We start from the raw sequence: 20,993 nt of genomic DNA, 5'->3' as shown, positions 1-20,993 counted from the left end.
TATCTTGAGCATCTTGATGCAGAACTCAGAGTGCACAGCAGTATGGGTTTCTCTACTAGTTTCAATGAAGGGAGAAGTTCTGCATGCACAGCCCTCTTTGAACATAGTGCTGTTCCCTCTACTGAAGCGATGCATCAGAGCTCCTGTGTTCAAAGGTGATCATTACATGCCTCAAATGTCGAAATGATACATGAAAGCCCTCAGAAAATTAAGTGGCAGTGCATCAAACAGATGGAAAATGAAAAACGAAAAGTTTTAATATGTTTCATTGTCACATGCCTGGGAACTTACATGGCTCATGATTACTATCCCGAAAGGCAGATGTTATTCAGTGATGTGTCCATGGCTCATTATCCATGCAAAATATACCTTTAAGCTATTGATCTGGATCACATTCAAGGAGCAGTTTTATCTTTTGCGGTAACTGTGGCAAGCTTTCTCCATATCAATCAAGAAGTTAGGCACTCCAGTCTGTAAAGAAAGGGATCACAGAATACTTATGCATCAACTTTATGGCCTAGTAGGCAACTACTGATGTTCAACTGTTTGTTACACCTATGCCACTTCAAACACAAAAGTAATTGTGCTCTGTGGCTTAAACAAGCATTATAAACCAGGTTAGAGGGGGATTCATAACTGGTTTTTAAAATTTGTTAATCCTGGTGACCCTCCTACACAATAGCAACATGCCGCCACCATTTGCAGCTTTCAAAATATACAGATTTATAGGATCCAAAGAATATCCAAACAATATCCCATGCTGCTAGCAGCACATAAACCAAAGGTTTAGAAGAAAGTGTTTTTGTTTGATATTATCAGTGAGAGTTGGAGGCTCTGAACAAGTTACTTAACTGGGCAGGGAAAGGATAGAAATGAAAAGATTAAAAGGGAAAGAAATGCACAAGCAAATCCTAAATGTGTATCATTCCCTGATGGATTTCTGAAGTAGAAAAGTTTTGTAAGTATTGGCCTCTTTAAGGCAGTATACTTGGTGCTGTGGGAGGAGCCCAGAGCACAGCCCTTCTCCCCTGCACTAGCAGGATGCCACCTTCAGGTGAGTACTGCATGAACAGAGCTATTGTCTCAGACTAGCAACTGACAATAGGGAATGGACACAAACAAGTCTGGATTGTTGCTCTGGGCTCTATTCTGAGACTGAGAGAAGATATGATAGCCATCTTCAAATATCTCAAGGGCTGTCACATGGAAGAGGGAACGAGCTTGTTTCTCCTGCTCCAGAGGGTAGGACTTCAACCAGTGGCTCAAAGTTACAAGAAAGGAGATTCCCACTAAATATCAGGGGGAAAAACTTCTGATAGAAAGAGCTGTGGAGGTTGTGGACTCTTCTCCTTTGGAGGTTTTAAAACAGAAGTTGGCTGGCCATCTATCATGGGTGCTTTAGCTGAGAGTCCTGCTTTGCAGAGGGTTGGACTAGATGACCCTTGGGGTCCCTTCCAACTCTACAATTCTATGACTCTTCCCCTTTCAGTACCTGTAGTTCTGCCTACAGTGCTGGCAACAGAGAATCAGGCCAGAAAAGCCATGGGCATAACCCACTGGGCTTGTTCCCTACAAATTCCAGCCCCCTGCTTACCTTGGTTCCCCAGTTGACAAGCCACGAAGGAACCTTGCCACCAGGGTCATCAAAGTATGACATGAAAACTTCAAAGCAAAAGAAAGGAAGAAAAGAGGCAGTCAGAATCTTATTTAAGCAACAGCAGCTATTCATTCATATATCTATTTTGTGGTCACCTGACTAGCAGCTATCTAAGCTGCTTTTAGTGTTGTTATTTAGAACCATAAATGTACAGAATTTATTCCCTTATTTCTCTGGAGTTTTCCACTGTTCCATCCCATGATATCAGATATATTTGCTGAAACCCCTCAACGGTTTCTGAACAACGTTTGCATGACTGCAAGAGGTTTTTTTCTTTCTTTCCCCAAAAAGCTCTTCTCCTCCACCCTCTTCAATTGTGCAGTGTTTTGTACACCCAACTGCTGTTCCTGTAAGTTCAGACCAATTGTACATTGTCTGGTCCCAGGGCAATAGCTGCAAAAAGCGCAGTGAAAGCAAAACACTTTATTCCCATTCAGCTCTGCAATAAATTTAAAGGTCTTTCTTCAATGTAGAGGCTAAACTGACAGAGGCTTCGAAAATCCTTCTCAGTTTCATCTCTGGAGTTATGGAGGCCTGTTGCAGAGTTGGAAGGGAAGTTTCCCAGTTTCAGCAAGCTCTGCCACTTTTGCGCATATCCAACCACATCTAATTTTTCTCTCTCTGATCACCAAGAGGAAGGGATTGTGCATACAACAACAAACGATTCCCCCTGCCAACCCCAACCCTGCAAAAATTTCTATTAGAAAGAATTATGAATAGTTAGGGCCTAGGATACTTGAACCCATTAGCAGAACTGAAATATCTGCATCAGAAGTCAACTTTGCTCATTAATGGGGCATCTGCAAGTTTTCCTAGTCTTAGAAACGAGGTATGACAAGAACCACAAAGCTAGAAGCGATATGACTGGGCTGGAGAGGTGGTAAAGAGGGGATTTAACTTGTTGTCTCCACTTCAGTCCAATCAGGATCACACACCACATGCCCCTAGTGGCTGCTATGTTCCTTGGGACAAAAACTTCCACTGGTGCCAATGGCAGCTTTCTTCTCTATGCAAATAGCAGCCACAGTGGAGGAGATTCAAAACAGCGCTGTGGGGTTTAACAAAGAGTTAATCATTAATTTTCCTATAACCGCCACAGTCCTGAAACAAATTACTCTCCCCGCAGGTATTTACTTCTACAGAATAAAGGATGATCATGCCATCACTAATTTTGCCCCTAAAGAATTTATACAAATCTGGTCCGATCACATTGTGGTTAAGCAACTCCTGTTACCAGATTACACAAATTAGTTGGCTGGGATGAGCACACATGTGTGCATAAGAATTAACCACCCAAAATATTGGATGCAAGCCTCTAGTGTTATTTTGTACACACCTGTTCAACTATCTTGCTTTCAATCTTAGCAAAATTTGTTAGTGTTAAAAAAGCAAGTGAATATGTTTTTCATAATCCTAACGTGTAAATTTAACATTTCTGCTCTAAAAAGGGATAGGCGTATCTGCCATTTGCAGTTGACAATTTTCTGTTTCTCCCAATCATTTTGCACACTTCTGTAGCAATTTGTAAATTGGTTTTCTAAAATAATCAGCAAAATTTGCCAACATTGTAGTGCAAAGCTCTCAAAGTAAGCACATTGTTGCATGTCGTTTTGACAAATATACACTTTTAATCAATAATTCTTAATGTTTTTATACTGTTGTAAACTGCTTAGAGGTTGCTGTGTTTACAGTCAAGCAGAGTAAAAAAAAAAGTTAAATAAATATAAATAAGATTTAGAAGCAACTTCCCCTAATATAATGCATTTCTGTATATTGTTTTCTTTAATATGTGCATTTATATGCACACTGTATCCTGAAAAATGCATTTCTGTACATGTTACTTGGCTGGGAAACTATTGCAAAATTCAGAGTAATGCAAATTTCAAAGGATAGCTCTGCTTTGGGTTTGTGCCTTGTTTTGAAAAGTGTGTATTAGGTAGGTTCACCTTCAAATGTGAATTGAATTGAACTTTCTCCTCATGCCTAGCTCTAAGCAGGTATTTCTATAAAGTTCTTTACTGATTTCTTACCTTTGGAGCCTTTCTTGCCATCGCTTTCAAAGGCCACACATTGTTTATAATTCTTTACTCTAACAATCCCAGTCTTCTCTGGGAATTTAGAGGTATTCACGCTTTTAGCCAATATAACATATATCTTCTTCCCTTCAAGTTCCATATCTTTACGCTCACGAACGAAAACATACTATGCTGAAGTTTAAGAAATAATCAGGATGTGCCTGTATATATAATATACATATATAATCGAGACAGAAGGTATACTGGTGCAAATACGAAAAGCAATCCTGTTTCAAGAAGCCTGCATTGGTTTTTGTTTTGCTCCTCAAAGGGTATGACAGAATATGGTTCACAAGAATGTGCATCAAAGTCTTAACTTTTTCTTTTCCCTTAAGAGTCAATTTTCCCCCCTCATTTAAACTTGCAGAACTGTGCTGTGAGGAGTTTGCAGCCTCAAATAGTAAGAGCAAAACTGCAACCCAAGACTTGAAAGGATACATCTCTATTTGCCATGGGGAAAGGGAACTTCACTTCCCAGTGGATTACTGTTCTGCCCTCAAAAGGTTTCTCACTTATATCTAAAAATCGGAGGGGAAATGCGTTAGATGCAGACTATGTTTTATTCAGCTGGACTTACATAAGGTTTTCAATGCATTTGGTGAATTGAAAATGTGAAAGGAGTCAGACACGAATCATAACTGTGTATGTGTCAGACCTCAACAAGGGTCGGGCACAAAGGGATAGACATAATTGGTTCTTTTTTTAAAGAATTTGACCCAAAAGCTCACCTAGTCAAGCATCCTGTTCTCACAAAGGCCAGTAACTAATGTTCAGAGGTACCAGAGGCAGTACATAGATACAGTAGCACAGCAAGTAGCCATTCATAAAGTTATCCCCCACTATTTGTCTAAAAAAAACCCTTTAAAACCATCCAAGTCAGTGGATAGAGTTATATCTTGCGGTAGCAAATGCCCATACAGTGGTGCCTCGCAAGACGAAAAGAATCCGTTCCGCGAGTCTCTTCGTCTTGCGGGTTTTTTCGTCTTGCAAAGCAAGCCCATTAGCGGTTTAGCGGATTAGTGCTACAGTATTAGCGGCTTAGCGGGCTTAGTGGATCAGCTGATAAGCGGCTTAACGATAAGCTGATAAGTGGCTTAACGATCAGCTGATAAGCGGCTTAACGATAAGCTGATAAGCGGCTTAACGATCAGCTGATAAGCGGCTTAGCATCAGCTGTTAAGCGGCTTAGCCATCAGCTGATAAGCGGTTTAGCGGCTTGGGAAAAAAGGGGGGAAAAGGAAAAAAACCTGGCAGGAACTCGCAAGACATTTTTGTCTTGCGAAGCAAGCACATAGGAAATTCGTTTTGCGAAGCACCTCCAAAACGGAAAACCCTTTCGTCTAGCGGGTTTTCCGTCTTGCGAGGCATTCGTCTTGCGGGGCACCACTGTATAACAGAGGGTTGTGTGAAGATTTCCTTTCGTCTCTCCTAAATCTTCCAACATTAAATTTCATTATTGTTTTATTATGATTATTTACTGAGTTTATATACCGCCCTAAACCCGGAAGTCTCAGGGCGGTTCACAGAAAAGATCAATATATGTAATCAAAATAAAAACAACAACCCAATAACCCCCCCCCCCAAAAAGAGTCACTTTTTAAAAGGGGATAGGACGTCAATCCGATCAACCAAAGGCCTGGTTAAAAAGGAACGTTTTTGCCTGGTGCTTACAGGTGTACAATGAAGACATCAGATGAACTTCCCTGGGGAGAGCATTCTGCAGATGGGGAGCCACTGCAGAGAAGACCCCGTTCTCGTGTTGCTACCCTCCGGATCTCTCAAGGAGGAGGTACACGAAGAAGGGCCTCAGAAAATGATCTTAGGTGACCCCATGTTCTAGTCTGGGGGGGGGCAAATTTCTCCACATTAAGCAAAATCTCATTCACCTCTATCATGTCCCTCCTTACTGATCAGGCCTGTCACCACCTGTTCAGACCCTGCAAGTGTATTTGTGAAACTAGGATTTTCCTCTCCCGTGTGCATCATTTGATACCTGCTAACACAGAACTGCTTTTACCATATTAATGCTCTTTCACCCAGTTTGTAGAAATCAGGCCTACAACAGCCCGATTACTTGAGAGGACATTTCTTACCAAGGACAATAGAAAAAAAAGTTGATGCCAGGCCTAATCAAGGAGAGAATTCTAAAACTGCAGTGCCATGACTGAAAAGACCCTAAATCAGTAATTCCCAAAGCCCACCCCCCACCCCCAATGGATCACTAATGAAGATTGTGGCAGACCACGTTTTTTTCTGCCTGTTGTACAGTTTGTAATGCACCGTGTTAGACGCTATAGTTTTTAAATGTATTTTACAGTTTCTTTTATTTGTCATATATTGCATTTTACTGTATTCCATAGAATTCAAATCATGACACAATAGATTACAATAAAAGAAGCAATTCAAATGCAATTTTAAAAAACCAACATGAATATTTAATGCAGTGGGTGTGTCGTCGCCAATATTTAACCAGACACCGACATGCCAGAGACCACCTGAATGACCGCTCCCCACATTAAACGGGGGGTGCCCTTTGCGTGGACACGCGCAGCCCCTGGACCCTGTGCGGCTCCATTAGCACAGGCTTGGCCAAAAACAGCGATTGCAGACCTGGAAAGCTTACATGCCACGCACCCCAATATCACGGTTTTCTGGTCAGAGCTTCTACCATGCTTACAATGGCGTGGCAACCTCAAACCCACCAGACTTAACTACACTGTTGAATTGCGCTCTGCAACCACGCGCATGGGAGGTCGGGTCGTGAAGCATCCCAGCATTAAAGTATACATGAAGGAACTATGCAGGCCCAATGGTGTGCACCTATCGGGCCTTGGTAACAAGTGTTGGCTGAGCGACATCAGGCATGGCCTGTCGGATTGGTTGGTGGATGGTGAAGGGTCTTTTCAGGTGTAGGTAGTCTTGGCGGCGAGACGGCAACTTTGCAGTCTCGGGTGGCAGTATCAGGCCTTGGGCGGAATCCTTTGGTCTATCTTCCTGAATGGGGGGGTATGCAGCGGTGACCCACGCCCCCTTCCTCTTTGTGGCGGTGATACCAGGGTTCCCTGTTAAAGGGTTTTTTGAGGGGAGGCTTTGACCGTACGCAGAGAGGTCATCATTGGTCTCCCCCGTAACGACGGCGTAACGGGGTCGGCTATCTCTGTTCTCCAGAGCCGGCCCATTCCCCCCCCCTCCCGGATAACCCTGATGTCCCCTAGATCCCCGGCTGGAGACTGGGAGGGATAAACGCCCAAGGCCTGAGCCAAGGTCTACCCACATCTGAAATATAATAAACTTGTGGCCAATTTAATCCCATAGCACGTTGTCTTGAGTCTTTATTCCACATGGGGGGGGGCCTCCCAGGGTCTGGGGGACTCCGCCTGTCCACGCAATTATTCTTGCAGTCCACTGATAGTTCACAAACCATGGCTTGGGAAGCCCTGCTCTAACTTAAGCCTTCTCAAGTAGGTAGGCTTCATGGACAGTTCTCAAAAGTTGGGGAAGTTCCAATGGGGCAGGGAAAGGTATTCTCTAAAGTTCCTTATCGTCCCAATTAGCTATGGCAGGCAGACCATAAAAGTCACTTCAGATGCTGTATTTTCTCCAATGAATGTGAGAATGGCTGCATGAAGGACTATTTTGCTGCAGACACATATGCTGAGATGCCAGTATGCCTCACAAATATAGGAAGGGGCCTAACAAGAAGTTATTGTCTTGGAATACATTATTTCCGTGCGATGCAATATGTAATGCCAGCTGTTTGATGGATAGTGCTGTTCCCACTATAAGACACCAAATAATATCACATTTTCCACCAGAGGTCACTGGAGTATTAACTTGGTGCCACTTGACAACCTATTCATTTTCCTACGTCTTAAGCAGCAAGCAAACTCAAAATTGAAGGTGTGAGAAAAAGAGTAATATTTGACATTTAATGGGCAATACAGGGAGTTCCACTTTAAATGGATATGTTCTCTCACATACCAGAAGGACAAACTGAACCCTATTATTTGAGAAGACATGCTATTATTGTATCTTAGGTCATCCTATTGCTTGCAGAGTCTAGCTTCTTTCAGAGTGAGATAGCCTAGATTAAGGACAGTGAGGATGGCTTGCTGGTTAATATGTCTCTGGTATCTGTAAATCTGTTCATATTTTTACCTTTGTTCAACTTTTATTGCCTTTCCAAAACAGCCTTTTCAAGCTCACTATCAAAGCATGGGCTGCCAAAATGTCCATGGGTTCAAAATCTGGGGAAATATGGTGAGATAAGCTACAGTGGCCTACTGAGATGCATGGGTTCTCAGATCACGTTTGTTTGTTTTTCCAAATCTCCTCACTGCCCCATAAAGCCCTCCCACACTGGGGGTCCTTGGAGAACAGCACCAAAAAGACATGAGAAGTTGCTACTGAAAGGACATTTTGCTTCTCCCCCTGCTAATCTAAGTGGCCTAATCAGTAGGCTTCCAGTATAGACGCTAAGGTGAATCCTGCCCATAGATATTAAAATCTCATTATTCATTACGAAGGTTGCTAGAATAATCTGCCGCTTCATTTATGTACACTGGAAATTATTGAAATGTTTCTTCTTGTGAATGTAGAGTCCCGTCGGGGAAAAGGTGGAGTATAAAATTAATAACAATAACAATAGTAATGCATACTTTTGTTCCTTAAAATTGATTAATCAAAGTATGCAATATTTTCTATACACACACACACAAATTGAAACTTCGCTCTTTGTGGAAGTTCCACAGTCTTAAGTTAAGAAATGCACCAGAAATATATTAGTATTCACCTTTTGAAAACATCTTGTCTGAATGACAATGGACATCTAATATGCTATATATATAGATAGATAGATAGATATAGATATATTATATAACATAGATGTGAGCATGGCATCACACAAGGGATAATGGAAGATATTTGAAACATTCCCTGCTTATCGTAGGCCAAAATATGTGAAGCTCTGCAAATCAGACGTGGTGAGTCATTTGCAGATGGGGAAATTCATATCCTATTGCCCCGTCATGTTGAAGTCATGGGTTTCCTTCCCCACCCTTTGTGTCTGTGGCATGCAGCAATAGAGTGTCATCCCAATGGAAGAAGTGTATCTGCTCTTATTAATCTCACAATAGCTAAAAGTTAGCCAAGATGACCAAGCCCTCCCCCGTGTATCTCAAGGGACACTCAAGTTAACTTCAACATATAATCGATACATGTGGACATAGTGGGAAAATCTACATTACATGGTAGGGAAGGGCAGTTGATGCAACTTGGAAGTGCTCTGTCAGTAGCGTGAACCAAGGAAAAATCAAAATATAATTAGAACAAACCTATTATAATCGAATGTATGGAGAGACAGTTCAGTGCAGGCAGTGTCCTAAGTCACTTGAGCAAAAGAGGTGGGTGAGGACAATGGCTGAAAAGCAGTTTCCACCAACTCAAGAAAAGCAGAGCACCATTTCTTTGGAAGGATACATCTTAAAATGCTTTTCCATGGGTGCTACTTAGAATAAATAGCTTTCCAACATCAATCGATGTCACCAAATTCAGTGTGATGTGTTGAGAAATGCTCTCTTGTTCTGGGGCTGAAAAGTCACTGCCATGCTATCTTCTAAAAGGTCTCAGCAGAAACATGTCATCAGAACTAGCTGTGCATGAAGAAACCCCAAGAGTACAATGGTATCTCTAGATGCGAACAGGATCCGTTCCGGAGCCCCGTTCACATCTAGAAGCAAACGTAACCCGTGTCCGTGCGTCTGCACGTGTCATGTTTCGGCGCTTCTACGCTTGCGTGTGATGTCATTTTGAGCATCTGCGCATGTGCAAGCGGCAAAACCCAGAAGTAACGTGCTCTGTTACTTCCGGGTTGCTGTAGAGCGCAACTCAAACGCGCTCATCCTGAAGCACATTCAACCCGAGGTATGACTGTAGTGGTTTCAGCAGGGAATAATCTTAGGTACAGTGGTACCTTGGTTTGCAACCGTTTTGGATTACAACCGTTTTGGATTATGATCACGTCAAACCCTGAAGTGCGTATCCCTTTTTTTTTTTTTCCAACCCATTTATTTTTTTAATTACAACCATTATTTTTTTTTGAGGCCCCAATGGCGAAAGCGCGCCTTGGGTTTCAACCTGTTTTGGCTTACAACCAGACCTCCGGAACAGATTATGGTTGTAAACCAAGGTATCACTGTACTGTTACAGCTGGATCACCATATGATATGTTGCACAACTAGATAAGGATCTCATGTATAGTTTATATGAAAAGACAAATAGTCACTTGTTTAAACTAAACATGGAGAAGAGTGTTAGTTTCTGTTTCCCTCACTGAGCAGCAGCTGCTAGTCACAAGACTATGTTTTCATTCCACAGTCAAGTTACTGTTGGATTCTCACGGGAAAGGGAGACTGGATGTGACGTTTACTGGTTTCCTGGTTTTTTTGTTCTTTCGTTTCTTTGGGGGTTGCTCTCTGCTCTCACAGAGGCAAGGTGTATATTTGTATGCTCTCAGCATAGCTTAGAAATAAAGCATAGCAATGTAGTACCATACCTGACCTCATCCTTTCGTTTGCGGACTCTGGGATTTAACTCTGCTGGGCTCAAGGCAAGATGAGCCGTATCAGCTCAAGGGCCAGAGCTGAACAATAAACTAACAAAGAGAACCGGAACTTTGAAGTTTAGGATAGGGATGGAAATGCACAAATGTCATTCCATTAAATAAAGATGTACACAACAGTATGACATGACACCACCTCTGACAAATTTCACCTAAAGCAAATTTTGAGGCAAAAGTGGAAGTCCTTGCTCACACAAAACTGCATCGGAATTAATGTTGAAGTAAAACAATAACTTCCAAGAGGACTCGTGATATTTCTCAGTTTCACACACCCCTAAGTTGCCACGAAATTCACCTTTAGTGATATTAAGAGGCAAATCTGGAGGCTCCTGCCCACGCAAAACATATGAGGAACTCTGAGGGAAAGAATTTCAATAACACTAGTTAAATTTCATAGGGGCATCCCTGATTTGGAGGAATGGGAATCCATGTAATGAATATTATTATAATTGTTTTAGACAACCAACTGGACAAAAATAAGGGGAAATTCTCTCCAGAATCAAAGAGATCAAAGCTAAAGAAGGTCTTAGAGTACAGTAGCCAATTACAAAAGGCTGCTTCATCTTTTCATAGATATTCAGGAGAGGGAATTTCAGCAGATGTGGCTTGCATAACACATGTGATTCCCTTTGCCTCCAAAATAATTAAAGTTTCTGCTTTTGCATCTGACTGCTCTAACAATCTAATAAAAACTGGTGATTACGGGGGTATCAAACACCAGTCCCCAGATTCCCCAGATGTCACATAATGATCAAGAGACAAGTCCATTTACCCATAAACCAACACAAGAACAGTGTCGATGGATCTAAGAAAGTTGGTTTTAACACAAGAAGTGGCTAGCAAGAAAAACATTGCTTCTTATTTGTTTTTCAGGGCATCACAAGTGGATGACTATATTAGCATTAACGCTTTGGTAATGGAAATCTACTTCATGCATTTTTCATACTGAAAAACTGTACAGAGCACTTGAAAGAGCGAAGTAGAAGAATCTTCAAAACAATGGTGGTCAAGAAGTGGAGGAAAAGAACCTATCACAGTGACCAAAGAAAATGACATTTTGGTCTTGAATAATTTACTGACCTCTAAGATACCGGTCCCATTTTGTTCTGTAGGTTAAATCCATGTACACTTCTGCACATACATCTGGGGAACAATCACCAAGAGTGGCATAGACTTTATACTCGTACAGTCCAGATTTCTGAAAAAGCAAGAGAAATAGGAGGGAGCAGGTAGGGGAGAATCAAGAATCCTGTATTTCAGGCCTTTGCTTGGTTGCACTAGCAATGTCCAAAAAGACTCTTTTATACCACTGTGCTTGCACAATGAATACATTTACAACATACAAATATACTCTGTGATGTTTGCGTTAAAATAGAGGTGAGTTGGTCCATTTGCCTAAAGAACTGGACAGCTCAATGACAGACTTATCTTAAAATATATACCAATCTCTCTGCTAGGCTGGATATATCTTTTTTCTGTATAGGTAAAGGGACCCCTGACCATTAGGTCCAGTCGTGGCCGACTCTAGGGTTGTGGCGCTCATCTCGCTTTATTGGCCAAGGGAGCCGGCGTACAGCTTCTGGGTCATGTGGCCAGCATGACTAAGCCACTTCTGGTGAACCAGAGCAGCGCACAGAAACGCCGTTTACCTTCCCGCCGGAGCGGTACCTATTTATCTACTTGCAGTTTGACGTGCTTTCGAACTGCTAGCTTGGCAGGAGCAGGGACTGAGCAACGGGAGCTCACCCCATCGCGGGGATTCGAACCGCCGACCTTCTGATCAGCAAGTCCTAGGCTCTGTGGTTTAACCCACAGCGCCACCCGCGTCCCTTTTTTTCTGTATAATCCTAAACATATTACTCAAAAGCAATAATGCTTTCTCATATTTACACACTAGATGCCATAGAAATCATCCTATATAAATGTGGGTGTTGTAAATATAACTCAGTTGTTTATTTTAAATATCAGAGACTACTGTATAGTCAAATGAAAGTCTTATCAGCATCTAATCCCCCTTTATGCTTTGAAACATAAACTGCAGCAGTCGTACTTCTGTTATGATAGTCAAGTGAAACAATAAATATATATTTCAGCATTCTGACTATATTCTACTTTTGTTAGACTCCAGCAAACCCCCCCCCATCTTCACCCTGACCAGTCCAGCCCTCTGCACAAATCAAATAAACCTTACACTAAGAGTTGGATAACCCTTTGTTCAGAGAGTTGCATTATTTGCTAGCAATACCAATTGCAGAAACAGAAGATTTTCGGGTCTAATTCATCGAGAAGATGCAAAAATGTCAAAGTACAGTACACGGGAATGGAATTTAAACTACCTTTTACCCTTTTCAGTCTTGTATTCTGTAAAATATTTTTTAACAGAGCTCTGTTATCATGAACTTTCTCATTCAATAAACATCACTTCATCCTTCAGCACCGTCAGCTAGACCCTTTATGAACCCAACATTTAAAGAAAGGAAATATTTAAAATAAAGATACGGCATGACTCACACAGCATTTTGTAATAAGGCATTACAACACTGCTTCACAAACAAATTCTGGCAATGTGAAGTAGACCTCCACCCAAGCCTACGCCCTCCGGAGTTCTATTTTCCAAAGATACATCAAGCCTGCAATTATTTAAGAGTGATTCCTGAAATTTTACACTCTGTAAAATCGCTCTACCTCCATTTATTTAAAGGACTACCCTTTACTGCAGAACATTACAAGAAGAGTCTAGACCATCATCTACCACAACAGATGGTTTTAGTTGTGGTTTTAGTTCACAAGGCTTGCAATATCTCAGATAATCTGAGCTTTCAAAGGTTAGCAGACCTATTTTCCTGTACGAAAGGAATGTGAATATCAACTGAAAGTGAGATTATGACGTGCCTGCAGATTACAGGAGATGTTTGTTTAGAAGGCTGGAAAACATACAGTACCATGAAGTGTTCTCAGACTGGGCCATTGCAATAACAAAACAAAACAAAATTGTTAAACATTAGTCTGCATTTTGTTTGCCTATAGCTAGTCTAGATTTTAGTATGATCCCACCGCTCTGGCAGTGTTAGTTGCTTTCCACCACGAAGAGACTTTCCTGTATTTAGAGATTTCTACCAAAGTTGCTACAGTGACACAGATTTCTTTAAAAGCAAAAAGAGAGGCGTGGGTTACAAAATATTTTGGACACTTTCAGAGCTTTTTCTTTCTGGTTTATTTTATAGATTTGTTTATTCGTAGTCTGCGATAAAGCTGGCTTTAGTCAGCAAGCAAAGCCTCTCTTTTTTTCTTTTTTAAAGCAACTCTGGGACACTTGCTAGAACCCTTAATGTTCCAGGTTTCGTTTCCAAATCTCTGTTCCTTAGGCATGTTTGCAAACTGCTAAATTATTATTACAATAATTTTATTACCCAACCTTCACCCTATGGTCCCAGGGCAGGTTACAACTGTTTAAAATACAACATTAAACATTTTAAAAACTTACAATTACGCACCCCTCCAAAAAAACACACAAAATAGGGTGTGTCCTAAAATTGTACATCTCAGGTGTCAAAGGCCAGAGCAAAGCATGCTACCACAGTATGATACTACCACAATAGTTAAAAAAGCTGTTCATCAGAGAATTAACAAGCCAACCCTAATTAAAAAGAAGTGCAAATATGTGAAGAAAAGCTATGTAATCCCAACTTATTTTGCATTCCTCTAATTACAGTGGTACCTTGGTTGAAGAACGGCTTAGTTTATGAACAACTTGGATTAAGAACGCTGCAAACCTGGAAGTAGGTGTTTTGGTTTGTGAACTTTGCCTTAGAAAAAGAACCATGTTTCGCTTCCTGTTGAGTGTGTTCCATTTGTAAACCGAGTCCCCCGCTGCTATGGGAAAGCACGTCTTGGTTTAAGAACACTTTGGTTTAAGAACGGACTTCCGGAACCGATTAAGTTCGTAAACCAAGGTACCACTGTACCTTGGTGGATTATAAGTGGATTATAAGTGGATTCCACCACTTATGCTACCTGCCAACCTGTTTTAACTTTCGCTGCTGGCATAAGTCTACAAATTGCAGCGTTTCTTTTGATAAAACAAATACAACAAATTGCTTCCTTTAAAACCGAGCCAAGTATGACATCTGCCTACTTTCTTCTTGAGGGATGATACTGCATTCCAGTCACCAAACAATCACCATGTAAACTTAGAATGACCTCCCAGGCAGGGCTTAAATGGCCTTTGAGCCTCACTGGGATGACAGTGTGATTGTTCCTATAGTAGAAGAGAAATCGGAAGAGAGGCATTTCTCATTTCAATAATCAGTCTGACCAATGCAGAACTTGTATTCCCATTTAAAAAAACAAAACAAATTAAACATACAAGCCACGTGTCAAATTGTTCTTGATCTGTGTCAGCATTTGCTGACTGGACAGAATTATCACACCAAAAAAACAACCTAGCATTTAAAATACATTACAGTGGGACCTCGGGTTACATACGCTCCAGGTTACATACGCTTCAGGTTACAGACTCCACTAACCCAGAAATAGTACCTCGGGTTAAGAACTCTGCTTCAGAATGAGAACAGAAATCGTGCTCTGGCGGCGCGGCGGCAGCAGGAGACCCCATTAGCTAAAGTGGTGCTTCAGGTTAAGAACAGTTTCAGGCTAAGAACGGACCTCCGGAACGAATTAAGTACTTAACCCGAGGTAGTACTGTACTTCCAAGCCCCCAATTATCCAAATTCCTGTCGTATCTAATACAGCAGGGCTATGCAACACACACCAAAATAGAAGAGGCTTCAAGCATTCCACCAACGCACGTCCCAATTTTGATAGCACTTCGGTTGGTAAAGAATTGGGCTTCCTGCCTGCACTAGACTCCACTTCCAGGCTTCTCTGCCAGCTGCTTGAATCACGCTGTCTCTGACCACAGGCAGCCCACAAAGTTTTCCTCTTGGCCAATAAACCAGCAGGGCTTCAGTATTTCAGTATTTCAAGGCAGAATGCCCTGCTGAGTTGGCCAGCTGTTTATCCTGAGGCGGAAGCAGTCTGAAATCTGTGCTGAGGAGGCTGGGATTTGTCCTCAAACGTATACAAGAGTGAAATCAATTTAAAACAGACAGATCTGGGCCAGACAGATCTAGGAATATGATGGCAAGGACTGGCATACAGGCTTCAGCAATGAATTAAGAGTGGCGTGCTTGCTGCCATCTAGGGCTGGGTGATACCTGGTTTTCAATATAGTGATATATCATGATGTCTGAAATAAGGATGGAGATATGTAGAGGCCCACACTAGACCACGGCCAAGATAGGAGCATGGTACTTTTCCACCTGAGTAAATAAGCTCATGACAAGAAATTAAATGGAGTAAATTTGAACACACAAGAGCAGCAAGCAGAAATCTTCCAGAAAACAAGCCCGTATTTTTTGCTCTATAAGACTCACTTTTTCCCTCCTAAAAAGTAAGGGGAAATGTGTGTGTGTGTGTTATGGAGCGAATGCAGGCTGCGCAGCTATCCCAGAAGCCAGAACAGCAAGAGGGATTGCTGCTTTCACAGTGTAGCGATCCTTCTTGCTGTTCTGGCTTCTGAGATTCAGAATATTTTTTTTCTTGTTTTCCTCCTCCAAAAACTAGGTGCGTCTTGTGGTCTGGTGCATCTTATAGAGCAAAAAATACGGTACTTAAAAGTAGGTTGCAGCGTTTAGAAAATAAATATTGTTCGTCTTCTAACTCTCAAGCACACTCCAGCTTTCCATACTCTTTCAGTAAGGGACAAAAAAGGAGAGGAATTTGTAGATTTTTTAAAAATGCAGTTTTTCCAAGGACACAAACTGCTTTGGAAGGGAGGGAAAGAATAAACTCTGCCTGTGTCTGTACTCCTGGCGTTCTGCCCACCTCCCTGACCCATTCAAGGATGCTGTAAAAAGAAAAAGAAAAAGAAAAAGAAAAAGAAAAAGAAAAAGAAAAAGAAAAAGAAAAAGAAAAAGAAAAAGAAAAAGAAAAAGCTAATCCTTGAACCAAGGATTAGATCAGCACAGGTTCTCAAACATTGGCCTACAAAACTTCCTGTGAAAGGGAGCAAGGGAAAAGAAAAACAGACAACTGTGGTGCACCCCCATGGTTAAACAAGACAAAGTCCAGCTGTTAGTACTCAGTCTCATCTCCTCTCAAGTCTGGGAAGCAGAAGACTAAAAGAAAATAGAAGCCTCAGGATCATGAAAGGTCATGAAGGATGGGATGACACAGAAGCAGAACACCCATGAAAAATGGAGCTAACCCCACTATAAAGGTAAAGGTAAAGGTACCTCTGCCTGTACGGGCCAGTTGTGTCCGTCTCTAGGGTTGTGCGCCCATCTCACTTAAGAGGCCGAGGGCCAGCGCTGTCCGAAGACACTTCCAGGTCACGTGGCCAGCGTGACAAGCTGCATCTGGGGAGCCAGCGCAGCACACGGAAACACCGTTTACCTTCCCACTAGTAAGCGGTCCCTATTTATCTACTTGCACCCGGGGGTGCTTTCAAACTGCTAGGTTGGCAGGCGCTGGGACCAAGCAGCGGGAGCGCACCCCGCCGCGGGGATTCGAACCGCCGACCTGATGGTCGGCAAGTCCTAGGCGTTGAGGTTTTACCCACAGCGCCACCTGCGTCCCCTAACCCCACTATAGTTATGGCAAAATGCTTGTCAATCTAAATCCAGAAGCACCCTTGAGATGCAGGTCTCCACCGTTCCATTTCAAATGGAAATATATAGCAATTTAATCCTTAATCTGTCTGGACTGTAAGTAGTTTTACAGGAGGATCACTTTGAGGAGGGGGTAAAGGTAAAGGTAAAGGGACCCCTTGGTCTAGTCGTGACCGACTCTGGGGTTGCGGCGCTCATCTTGCTTTACTGGCCGAGGGAGCCGGCGTACAGCTTCCGGGTCATGTGGCCAACATAACTAAGCCACTTCTGGCGAACAGGGAAACACTGTTTACCTTCCTGCCGGAGCGGTACCTATTTATCTACTTGCACTTTGACCTGCTTTCGAACTGCTAGGTGGGCAGGAACTGGGACCGAGCAATGGGAGCTCACCCCGTCGCAGGGATTCAAACCGCCGACCTTCTGATCAGCATGTCCTAGGCTCTGTGGTTTAACCCACAGCGCCACCCACGTCCCTAGAGAACGATTAGCCAATCTCATTTCCTAAATCAAGTTCTATAGTCATAGTAAGTGCCGCACATCCCTTCTGCTTGAAGTCTGGCATGGTGGAGGGAGCAGAGGACACTCCAACACCCAGCCAGGTTTGACCCACAGGCTGTCAGTTGCTGATCAGTACTCTACAGAAAGCTGTCAGTCCCTATTTTATGCTTCCTATCTGGAATACCCAAATACTGCTACTACATCTCAAGGGAGGACCCTGTCTATTTCAAGGTCACGTAATAAACACTTCTCTGCCCTTCTGCTCCCCTCGGTTGATTCTGTCCATTTGTTAACTCCCACTCCAGGGCATTAACTGGTTGTTTTTTTCCTTCCTGGCAGTGCTATTATATCCCTAACATCTGCATGACAGGTAGAAACACAACAGGTAAGCTGCTCCCTATTACTGCAGCTTTGATTTCTGCTTTTCCTGTACACAGGAACAATGCAATGGCCAGGGGCTGCCTTCTGGCATATGTTTTGCAATACTACACGCGTATCCTTTAAAAGTTCACTCACAAAAAATCTAATACTGAAAAGAGAGATGGAGTAGATCTTAATTTTTCAAATGAGGTTCAGGCCTTTGAGCAAGTCTTGTAATCTGTCCTGGAAGGAAGAAGCCCTGCTCCTACGTGGGTGTGGATAAACAAAGAATGACTATATAATGGAGGACAGGATTTTTTTAATGGCAACCCTAGGAACAATAAAGATCTACATTGGGATCTGCTGCCCCTGTGGATCCTGCTCCAAAACGCAATCACCTTACCTTGCCAGCCCTGTTTTGTTTGATACAGTGGGGCTTCTCCTTAAATAATGAGAGGCTGCTGTTGCCCAGTGGAAAGGCAAGGCATTTTGTACATGTTCAGGAACTTTGTAATCTATTTCTTTGAAGAAGAGACATGGCCAACAATCAAGAGCAGGCTGTAGTAGAGAATAGCAGTTGGCAAACCTGATACATTCCCCACTCCTCTAAAGGATGGAAGTGGTTTTAGAAGTGCAACGGAGGCCTCAGGCCGCTTTCTCTCAGCCTTGCCTACCTTGCAGGTCTGTTGTGAGGGCCACGGGGCATGAGGGGGGGGAGCCCCACTGGCCACCGTGGAGGAAAGGCCAGGTGGAAGTTTGGCCAGGGGGGTCTGACTAACGAAAAGAGCTGCTGTCCCACACAGTGTTTCACAACCTTGGGTCCCCAGCTGTTTTTTGACTACAATTCCCATCATCCCTAGCTAGCAGGATCAGTGGTCAGGGATGATGGCAATTACCACAAAAACAGCTGGAGAACCAATAACATTCAACCCTGGCCTGGCCTAGCTCTTGTTAGACTACAACTCCCATCATCGCTAGCTAAGCAGGACCAGTGGCTGAGCATGGTGGGAACTGCCACAAAAACAGCTGGAGACCCAAGTATGGGCAACCCTAGTGTTTCTCAACCTTGGGCCCGCAACTGTTATTGGACTACAATTCCCATCATCCCTAGCTAGCAGGATCAATGGATGGGAATTGCTGCGAGAACAGCTGGAGACCCAAATATGGGCAACCCGGGCCTAGTGTTTCTCAACCTTGGGCCCCCAGCTGTTGTTGGACTACAACTCCCATCATCGCTAGCTAAGCAGGACCAGTGGCTGAGCATGGTGGGAACTGCCACAAAAACAGCTGGAGACCCAAGTATGGGCAACCCTAGTGTTTCTCAACCTTGGGCCCCCAGCTGTTATTGGACTACAACTCCCATCATCCCTAGCTAGCAGAATCAGTGGCCGGGGATGGCGGGAACTGTAGTCCCCAAACAGCTTGGAGGCCTCTTCTTTCCCTCGCGTTTCCACGGCAACGCGGCGCCGGTCCCTCAGGCTCCCTTGCTCCGTCTAGGCCTCGGCGGCCTTTTCCCCCCCTTCCCTTCTGGTCCGGCCGCAGCGCCGGCGCCGCTGGGCCCGCCGTCGCACCTCGTCGAAGAGCCGGAAGATGCAGAAGCTGGCGGTCTCGGCCATGAGCTCCCAGGCGGCCCTGGCCGCTTCCCGGGGCTTGGTCGACTCCCGGCAAACGGCCAGGAACTGCTCTTCGCCGAAGGGGCCGCGGGCTTGCTCCGCCTTGCGCGAGGAGCAGCACGTGGAGGACGAGGACGAAGACGACGACGACGACGACGAGGGGCCGGCGCTGGCGCCGCGGGACATCCCCGACCACACGGGCAAGCAGCGGGCCGGCCACCACCGCCACCTCCGACGCCCGCCCTTCGCCTCCTTCGCCGGCGGCAGAACCTTCGGGCGCCTCTGCAGCAGGGCGCGGAGGGCCTCCGGGGGGCACATGGCCCGCGGCGGCGGCGGCTGGGAGTCTCGACGGCGCCGGAGGCCGAGCTGCTCGCGACGACTTTCTGCCGTCGAACGGGGCGCGGGCGGGGGCGGTGCCGCGGTTAGAGTGCCGGGGTAGGGACGCCGAGGAAGGCCTGGGTTCAAATCCCTCCCCAACACCCTCACACCCTCGAGGGGGGTCTCTAAAGCTCGCTTGTCGTGCCTCCCAAGCGGGGTCGTTGTTGGGGGGGGGGTGCTTTGTTATAGGCCGCCCTCCAGGATTTAATTTTGGGGGGGTTATTGGGGGGAGGGGAGGAGCCGAGTTATCTGCAACTCAGTTGGCCAGTTAAGTATTTTTTTATTTATTTACTTATTTTAGTTAAGTTTTTATTTATCGACTTGGTTTATAGAGGCTGATTTACATTTAATGAGGGGAAATACAAAAACGAGAGAGAAGGTAAAAAAAGTGGTTATAGAAATGCTGAGAATAAAGTAATTATGTATGGAAGTCAGAAAGAGGGGCGGGGGGAGGTTGATGCTCTGTTAGAGCAATGCTTGGGTTTATTGAATTATGTAATGAAACTGATCGTGATAAAATTGAAAATGCAATAAAATTATTATTTTTTTAAAAAAAGACTTGATTTATAGGGGCAGCTGTACCCCCCCTTCCTACGCCCATGCTGCCCTCCCCTTTGGTCGAAAAGTTGGGTTGCTGCTGCACAGGGCACCCCCTCTGCTGTTTGTCCCATTGGTTAGAGGTTAACGCATGTCTTGAGTTCAAGCTCCACCACCCTCTGTCTGAAAGGGTCTGCCCTGCGACATGTGAAGGAAAGATGGTGCCTCTGAGCATGTGCAGGGCGCACTCATGTTCTCCTTCCCTGTCTTGTAGTGGGCGTTCTGTGGGATTTATTTGAGCCAGGATGAGGAGCCTGAACATCCGAAGTAACTATAAGGGGCAGGAGAAGGATTTATCTGCTGTTTCTACCATATTAGAGATTCATATGTGTCTGGCTTTGATCTGAGTTCAGCCTCACCACCCTCTTTCTGAAAGCCATGAATCTACAGTACCCTGCAATATAGATTGTGCCTCTGAGTCTGTGCAGAGTGCACTCAGGTTCTCCTTCCCTCTCTTGGAGTGTGGGTCCCATGGGTTTCATTTGAGCCAGGAGAACCAGCCTGAACATAGGAAGTAACTATATG

General features: G+C 44.0%; 1 protein-coding gene across 1 annotated transcript; it reads right to left on the bottom strand.

Moving 5' to 3' along the window:
- Window positions 1-234: 234 nt before the first annotated feature.
- Window positions 235-19,824, bottom strand: PCTP (phosphatidylcholine transfer protein). The gene is made up of 6 exons (XM_080995023.1): window positions 19,452-19,824; window positions 11,432-11,549; window positions 4,171-4,250; window positions 3,688-3,859; window positions 1,595-1,662; window positions 235-471 (listed from the first exon to the last, which is right to left on the bottom strand). Exons 1-6 carry the CDS (start codon window positions 19,809-19,811, stop codon window positions 409-411), a joined length of 861 nt encoding a protein of 286 aa, XP_080851149.1. The 5' UTR covers window positions 19,812-19,824; the 3' UTR covers window positions 235-408.
- Window positions 19,825-20,993: the final 1,169 nt, after the last annotated feature.

This window comes from Podarcis pityusensis (assembly GCF_964106645.2).
Source record: "Podarcis pityusensis genome assembly, chromosome: 2".
Classification (NCBI taxonomy): domain Eukaryota; kingdom Metazoa; phylum Chordata; class Lepidosauria; order Squamata; family Lacertidae; genus Podarcis; species Podarcis pityusensis.
Note: the sequence above shows the minus strand (reverse complement) of the source record. Positions and strands in the feature narration are given on the sequence as shown.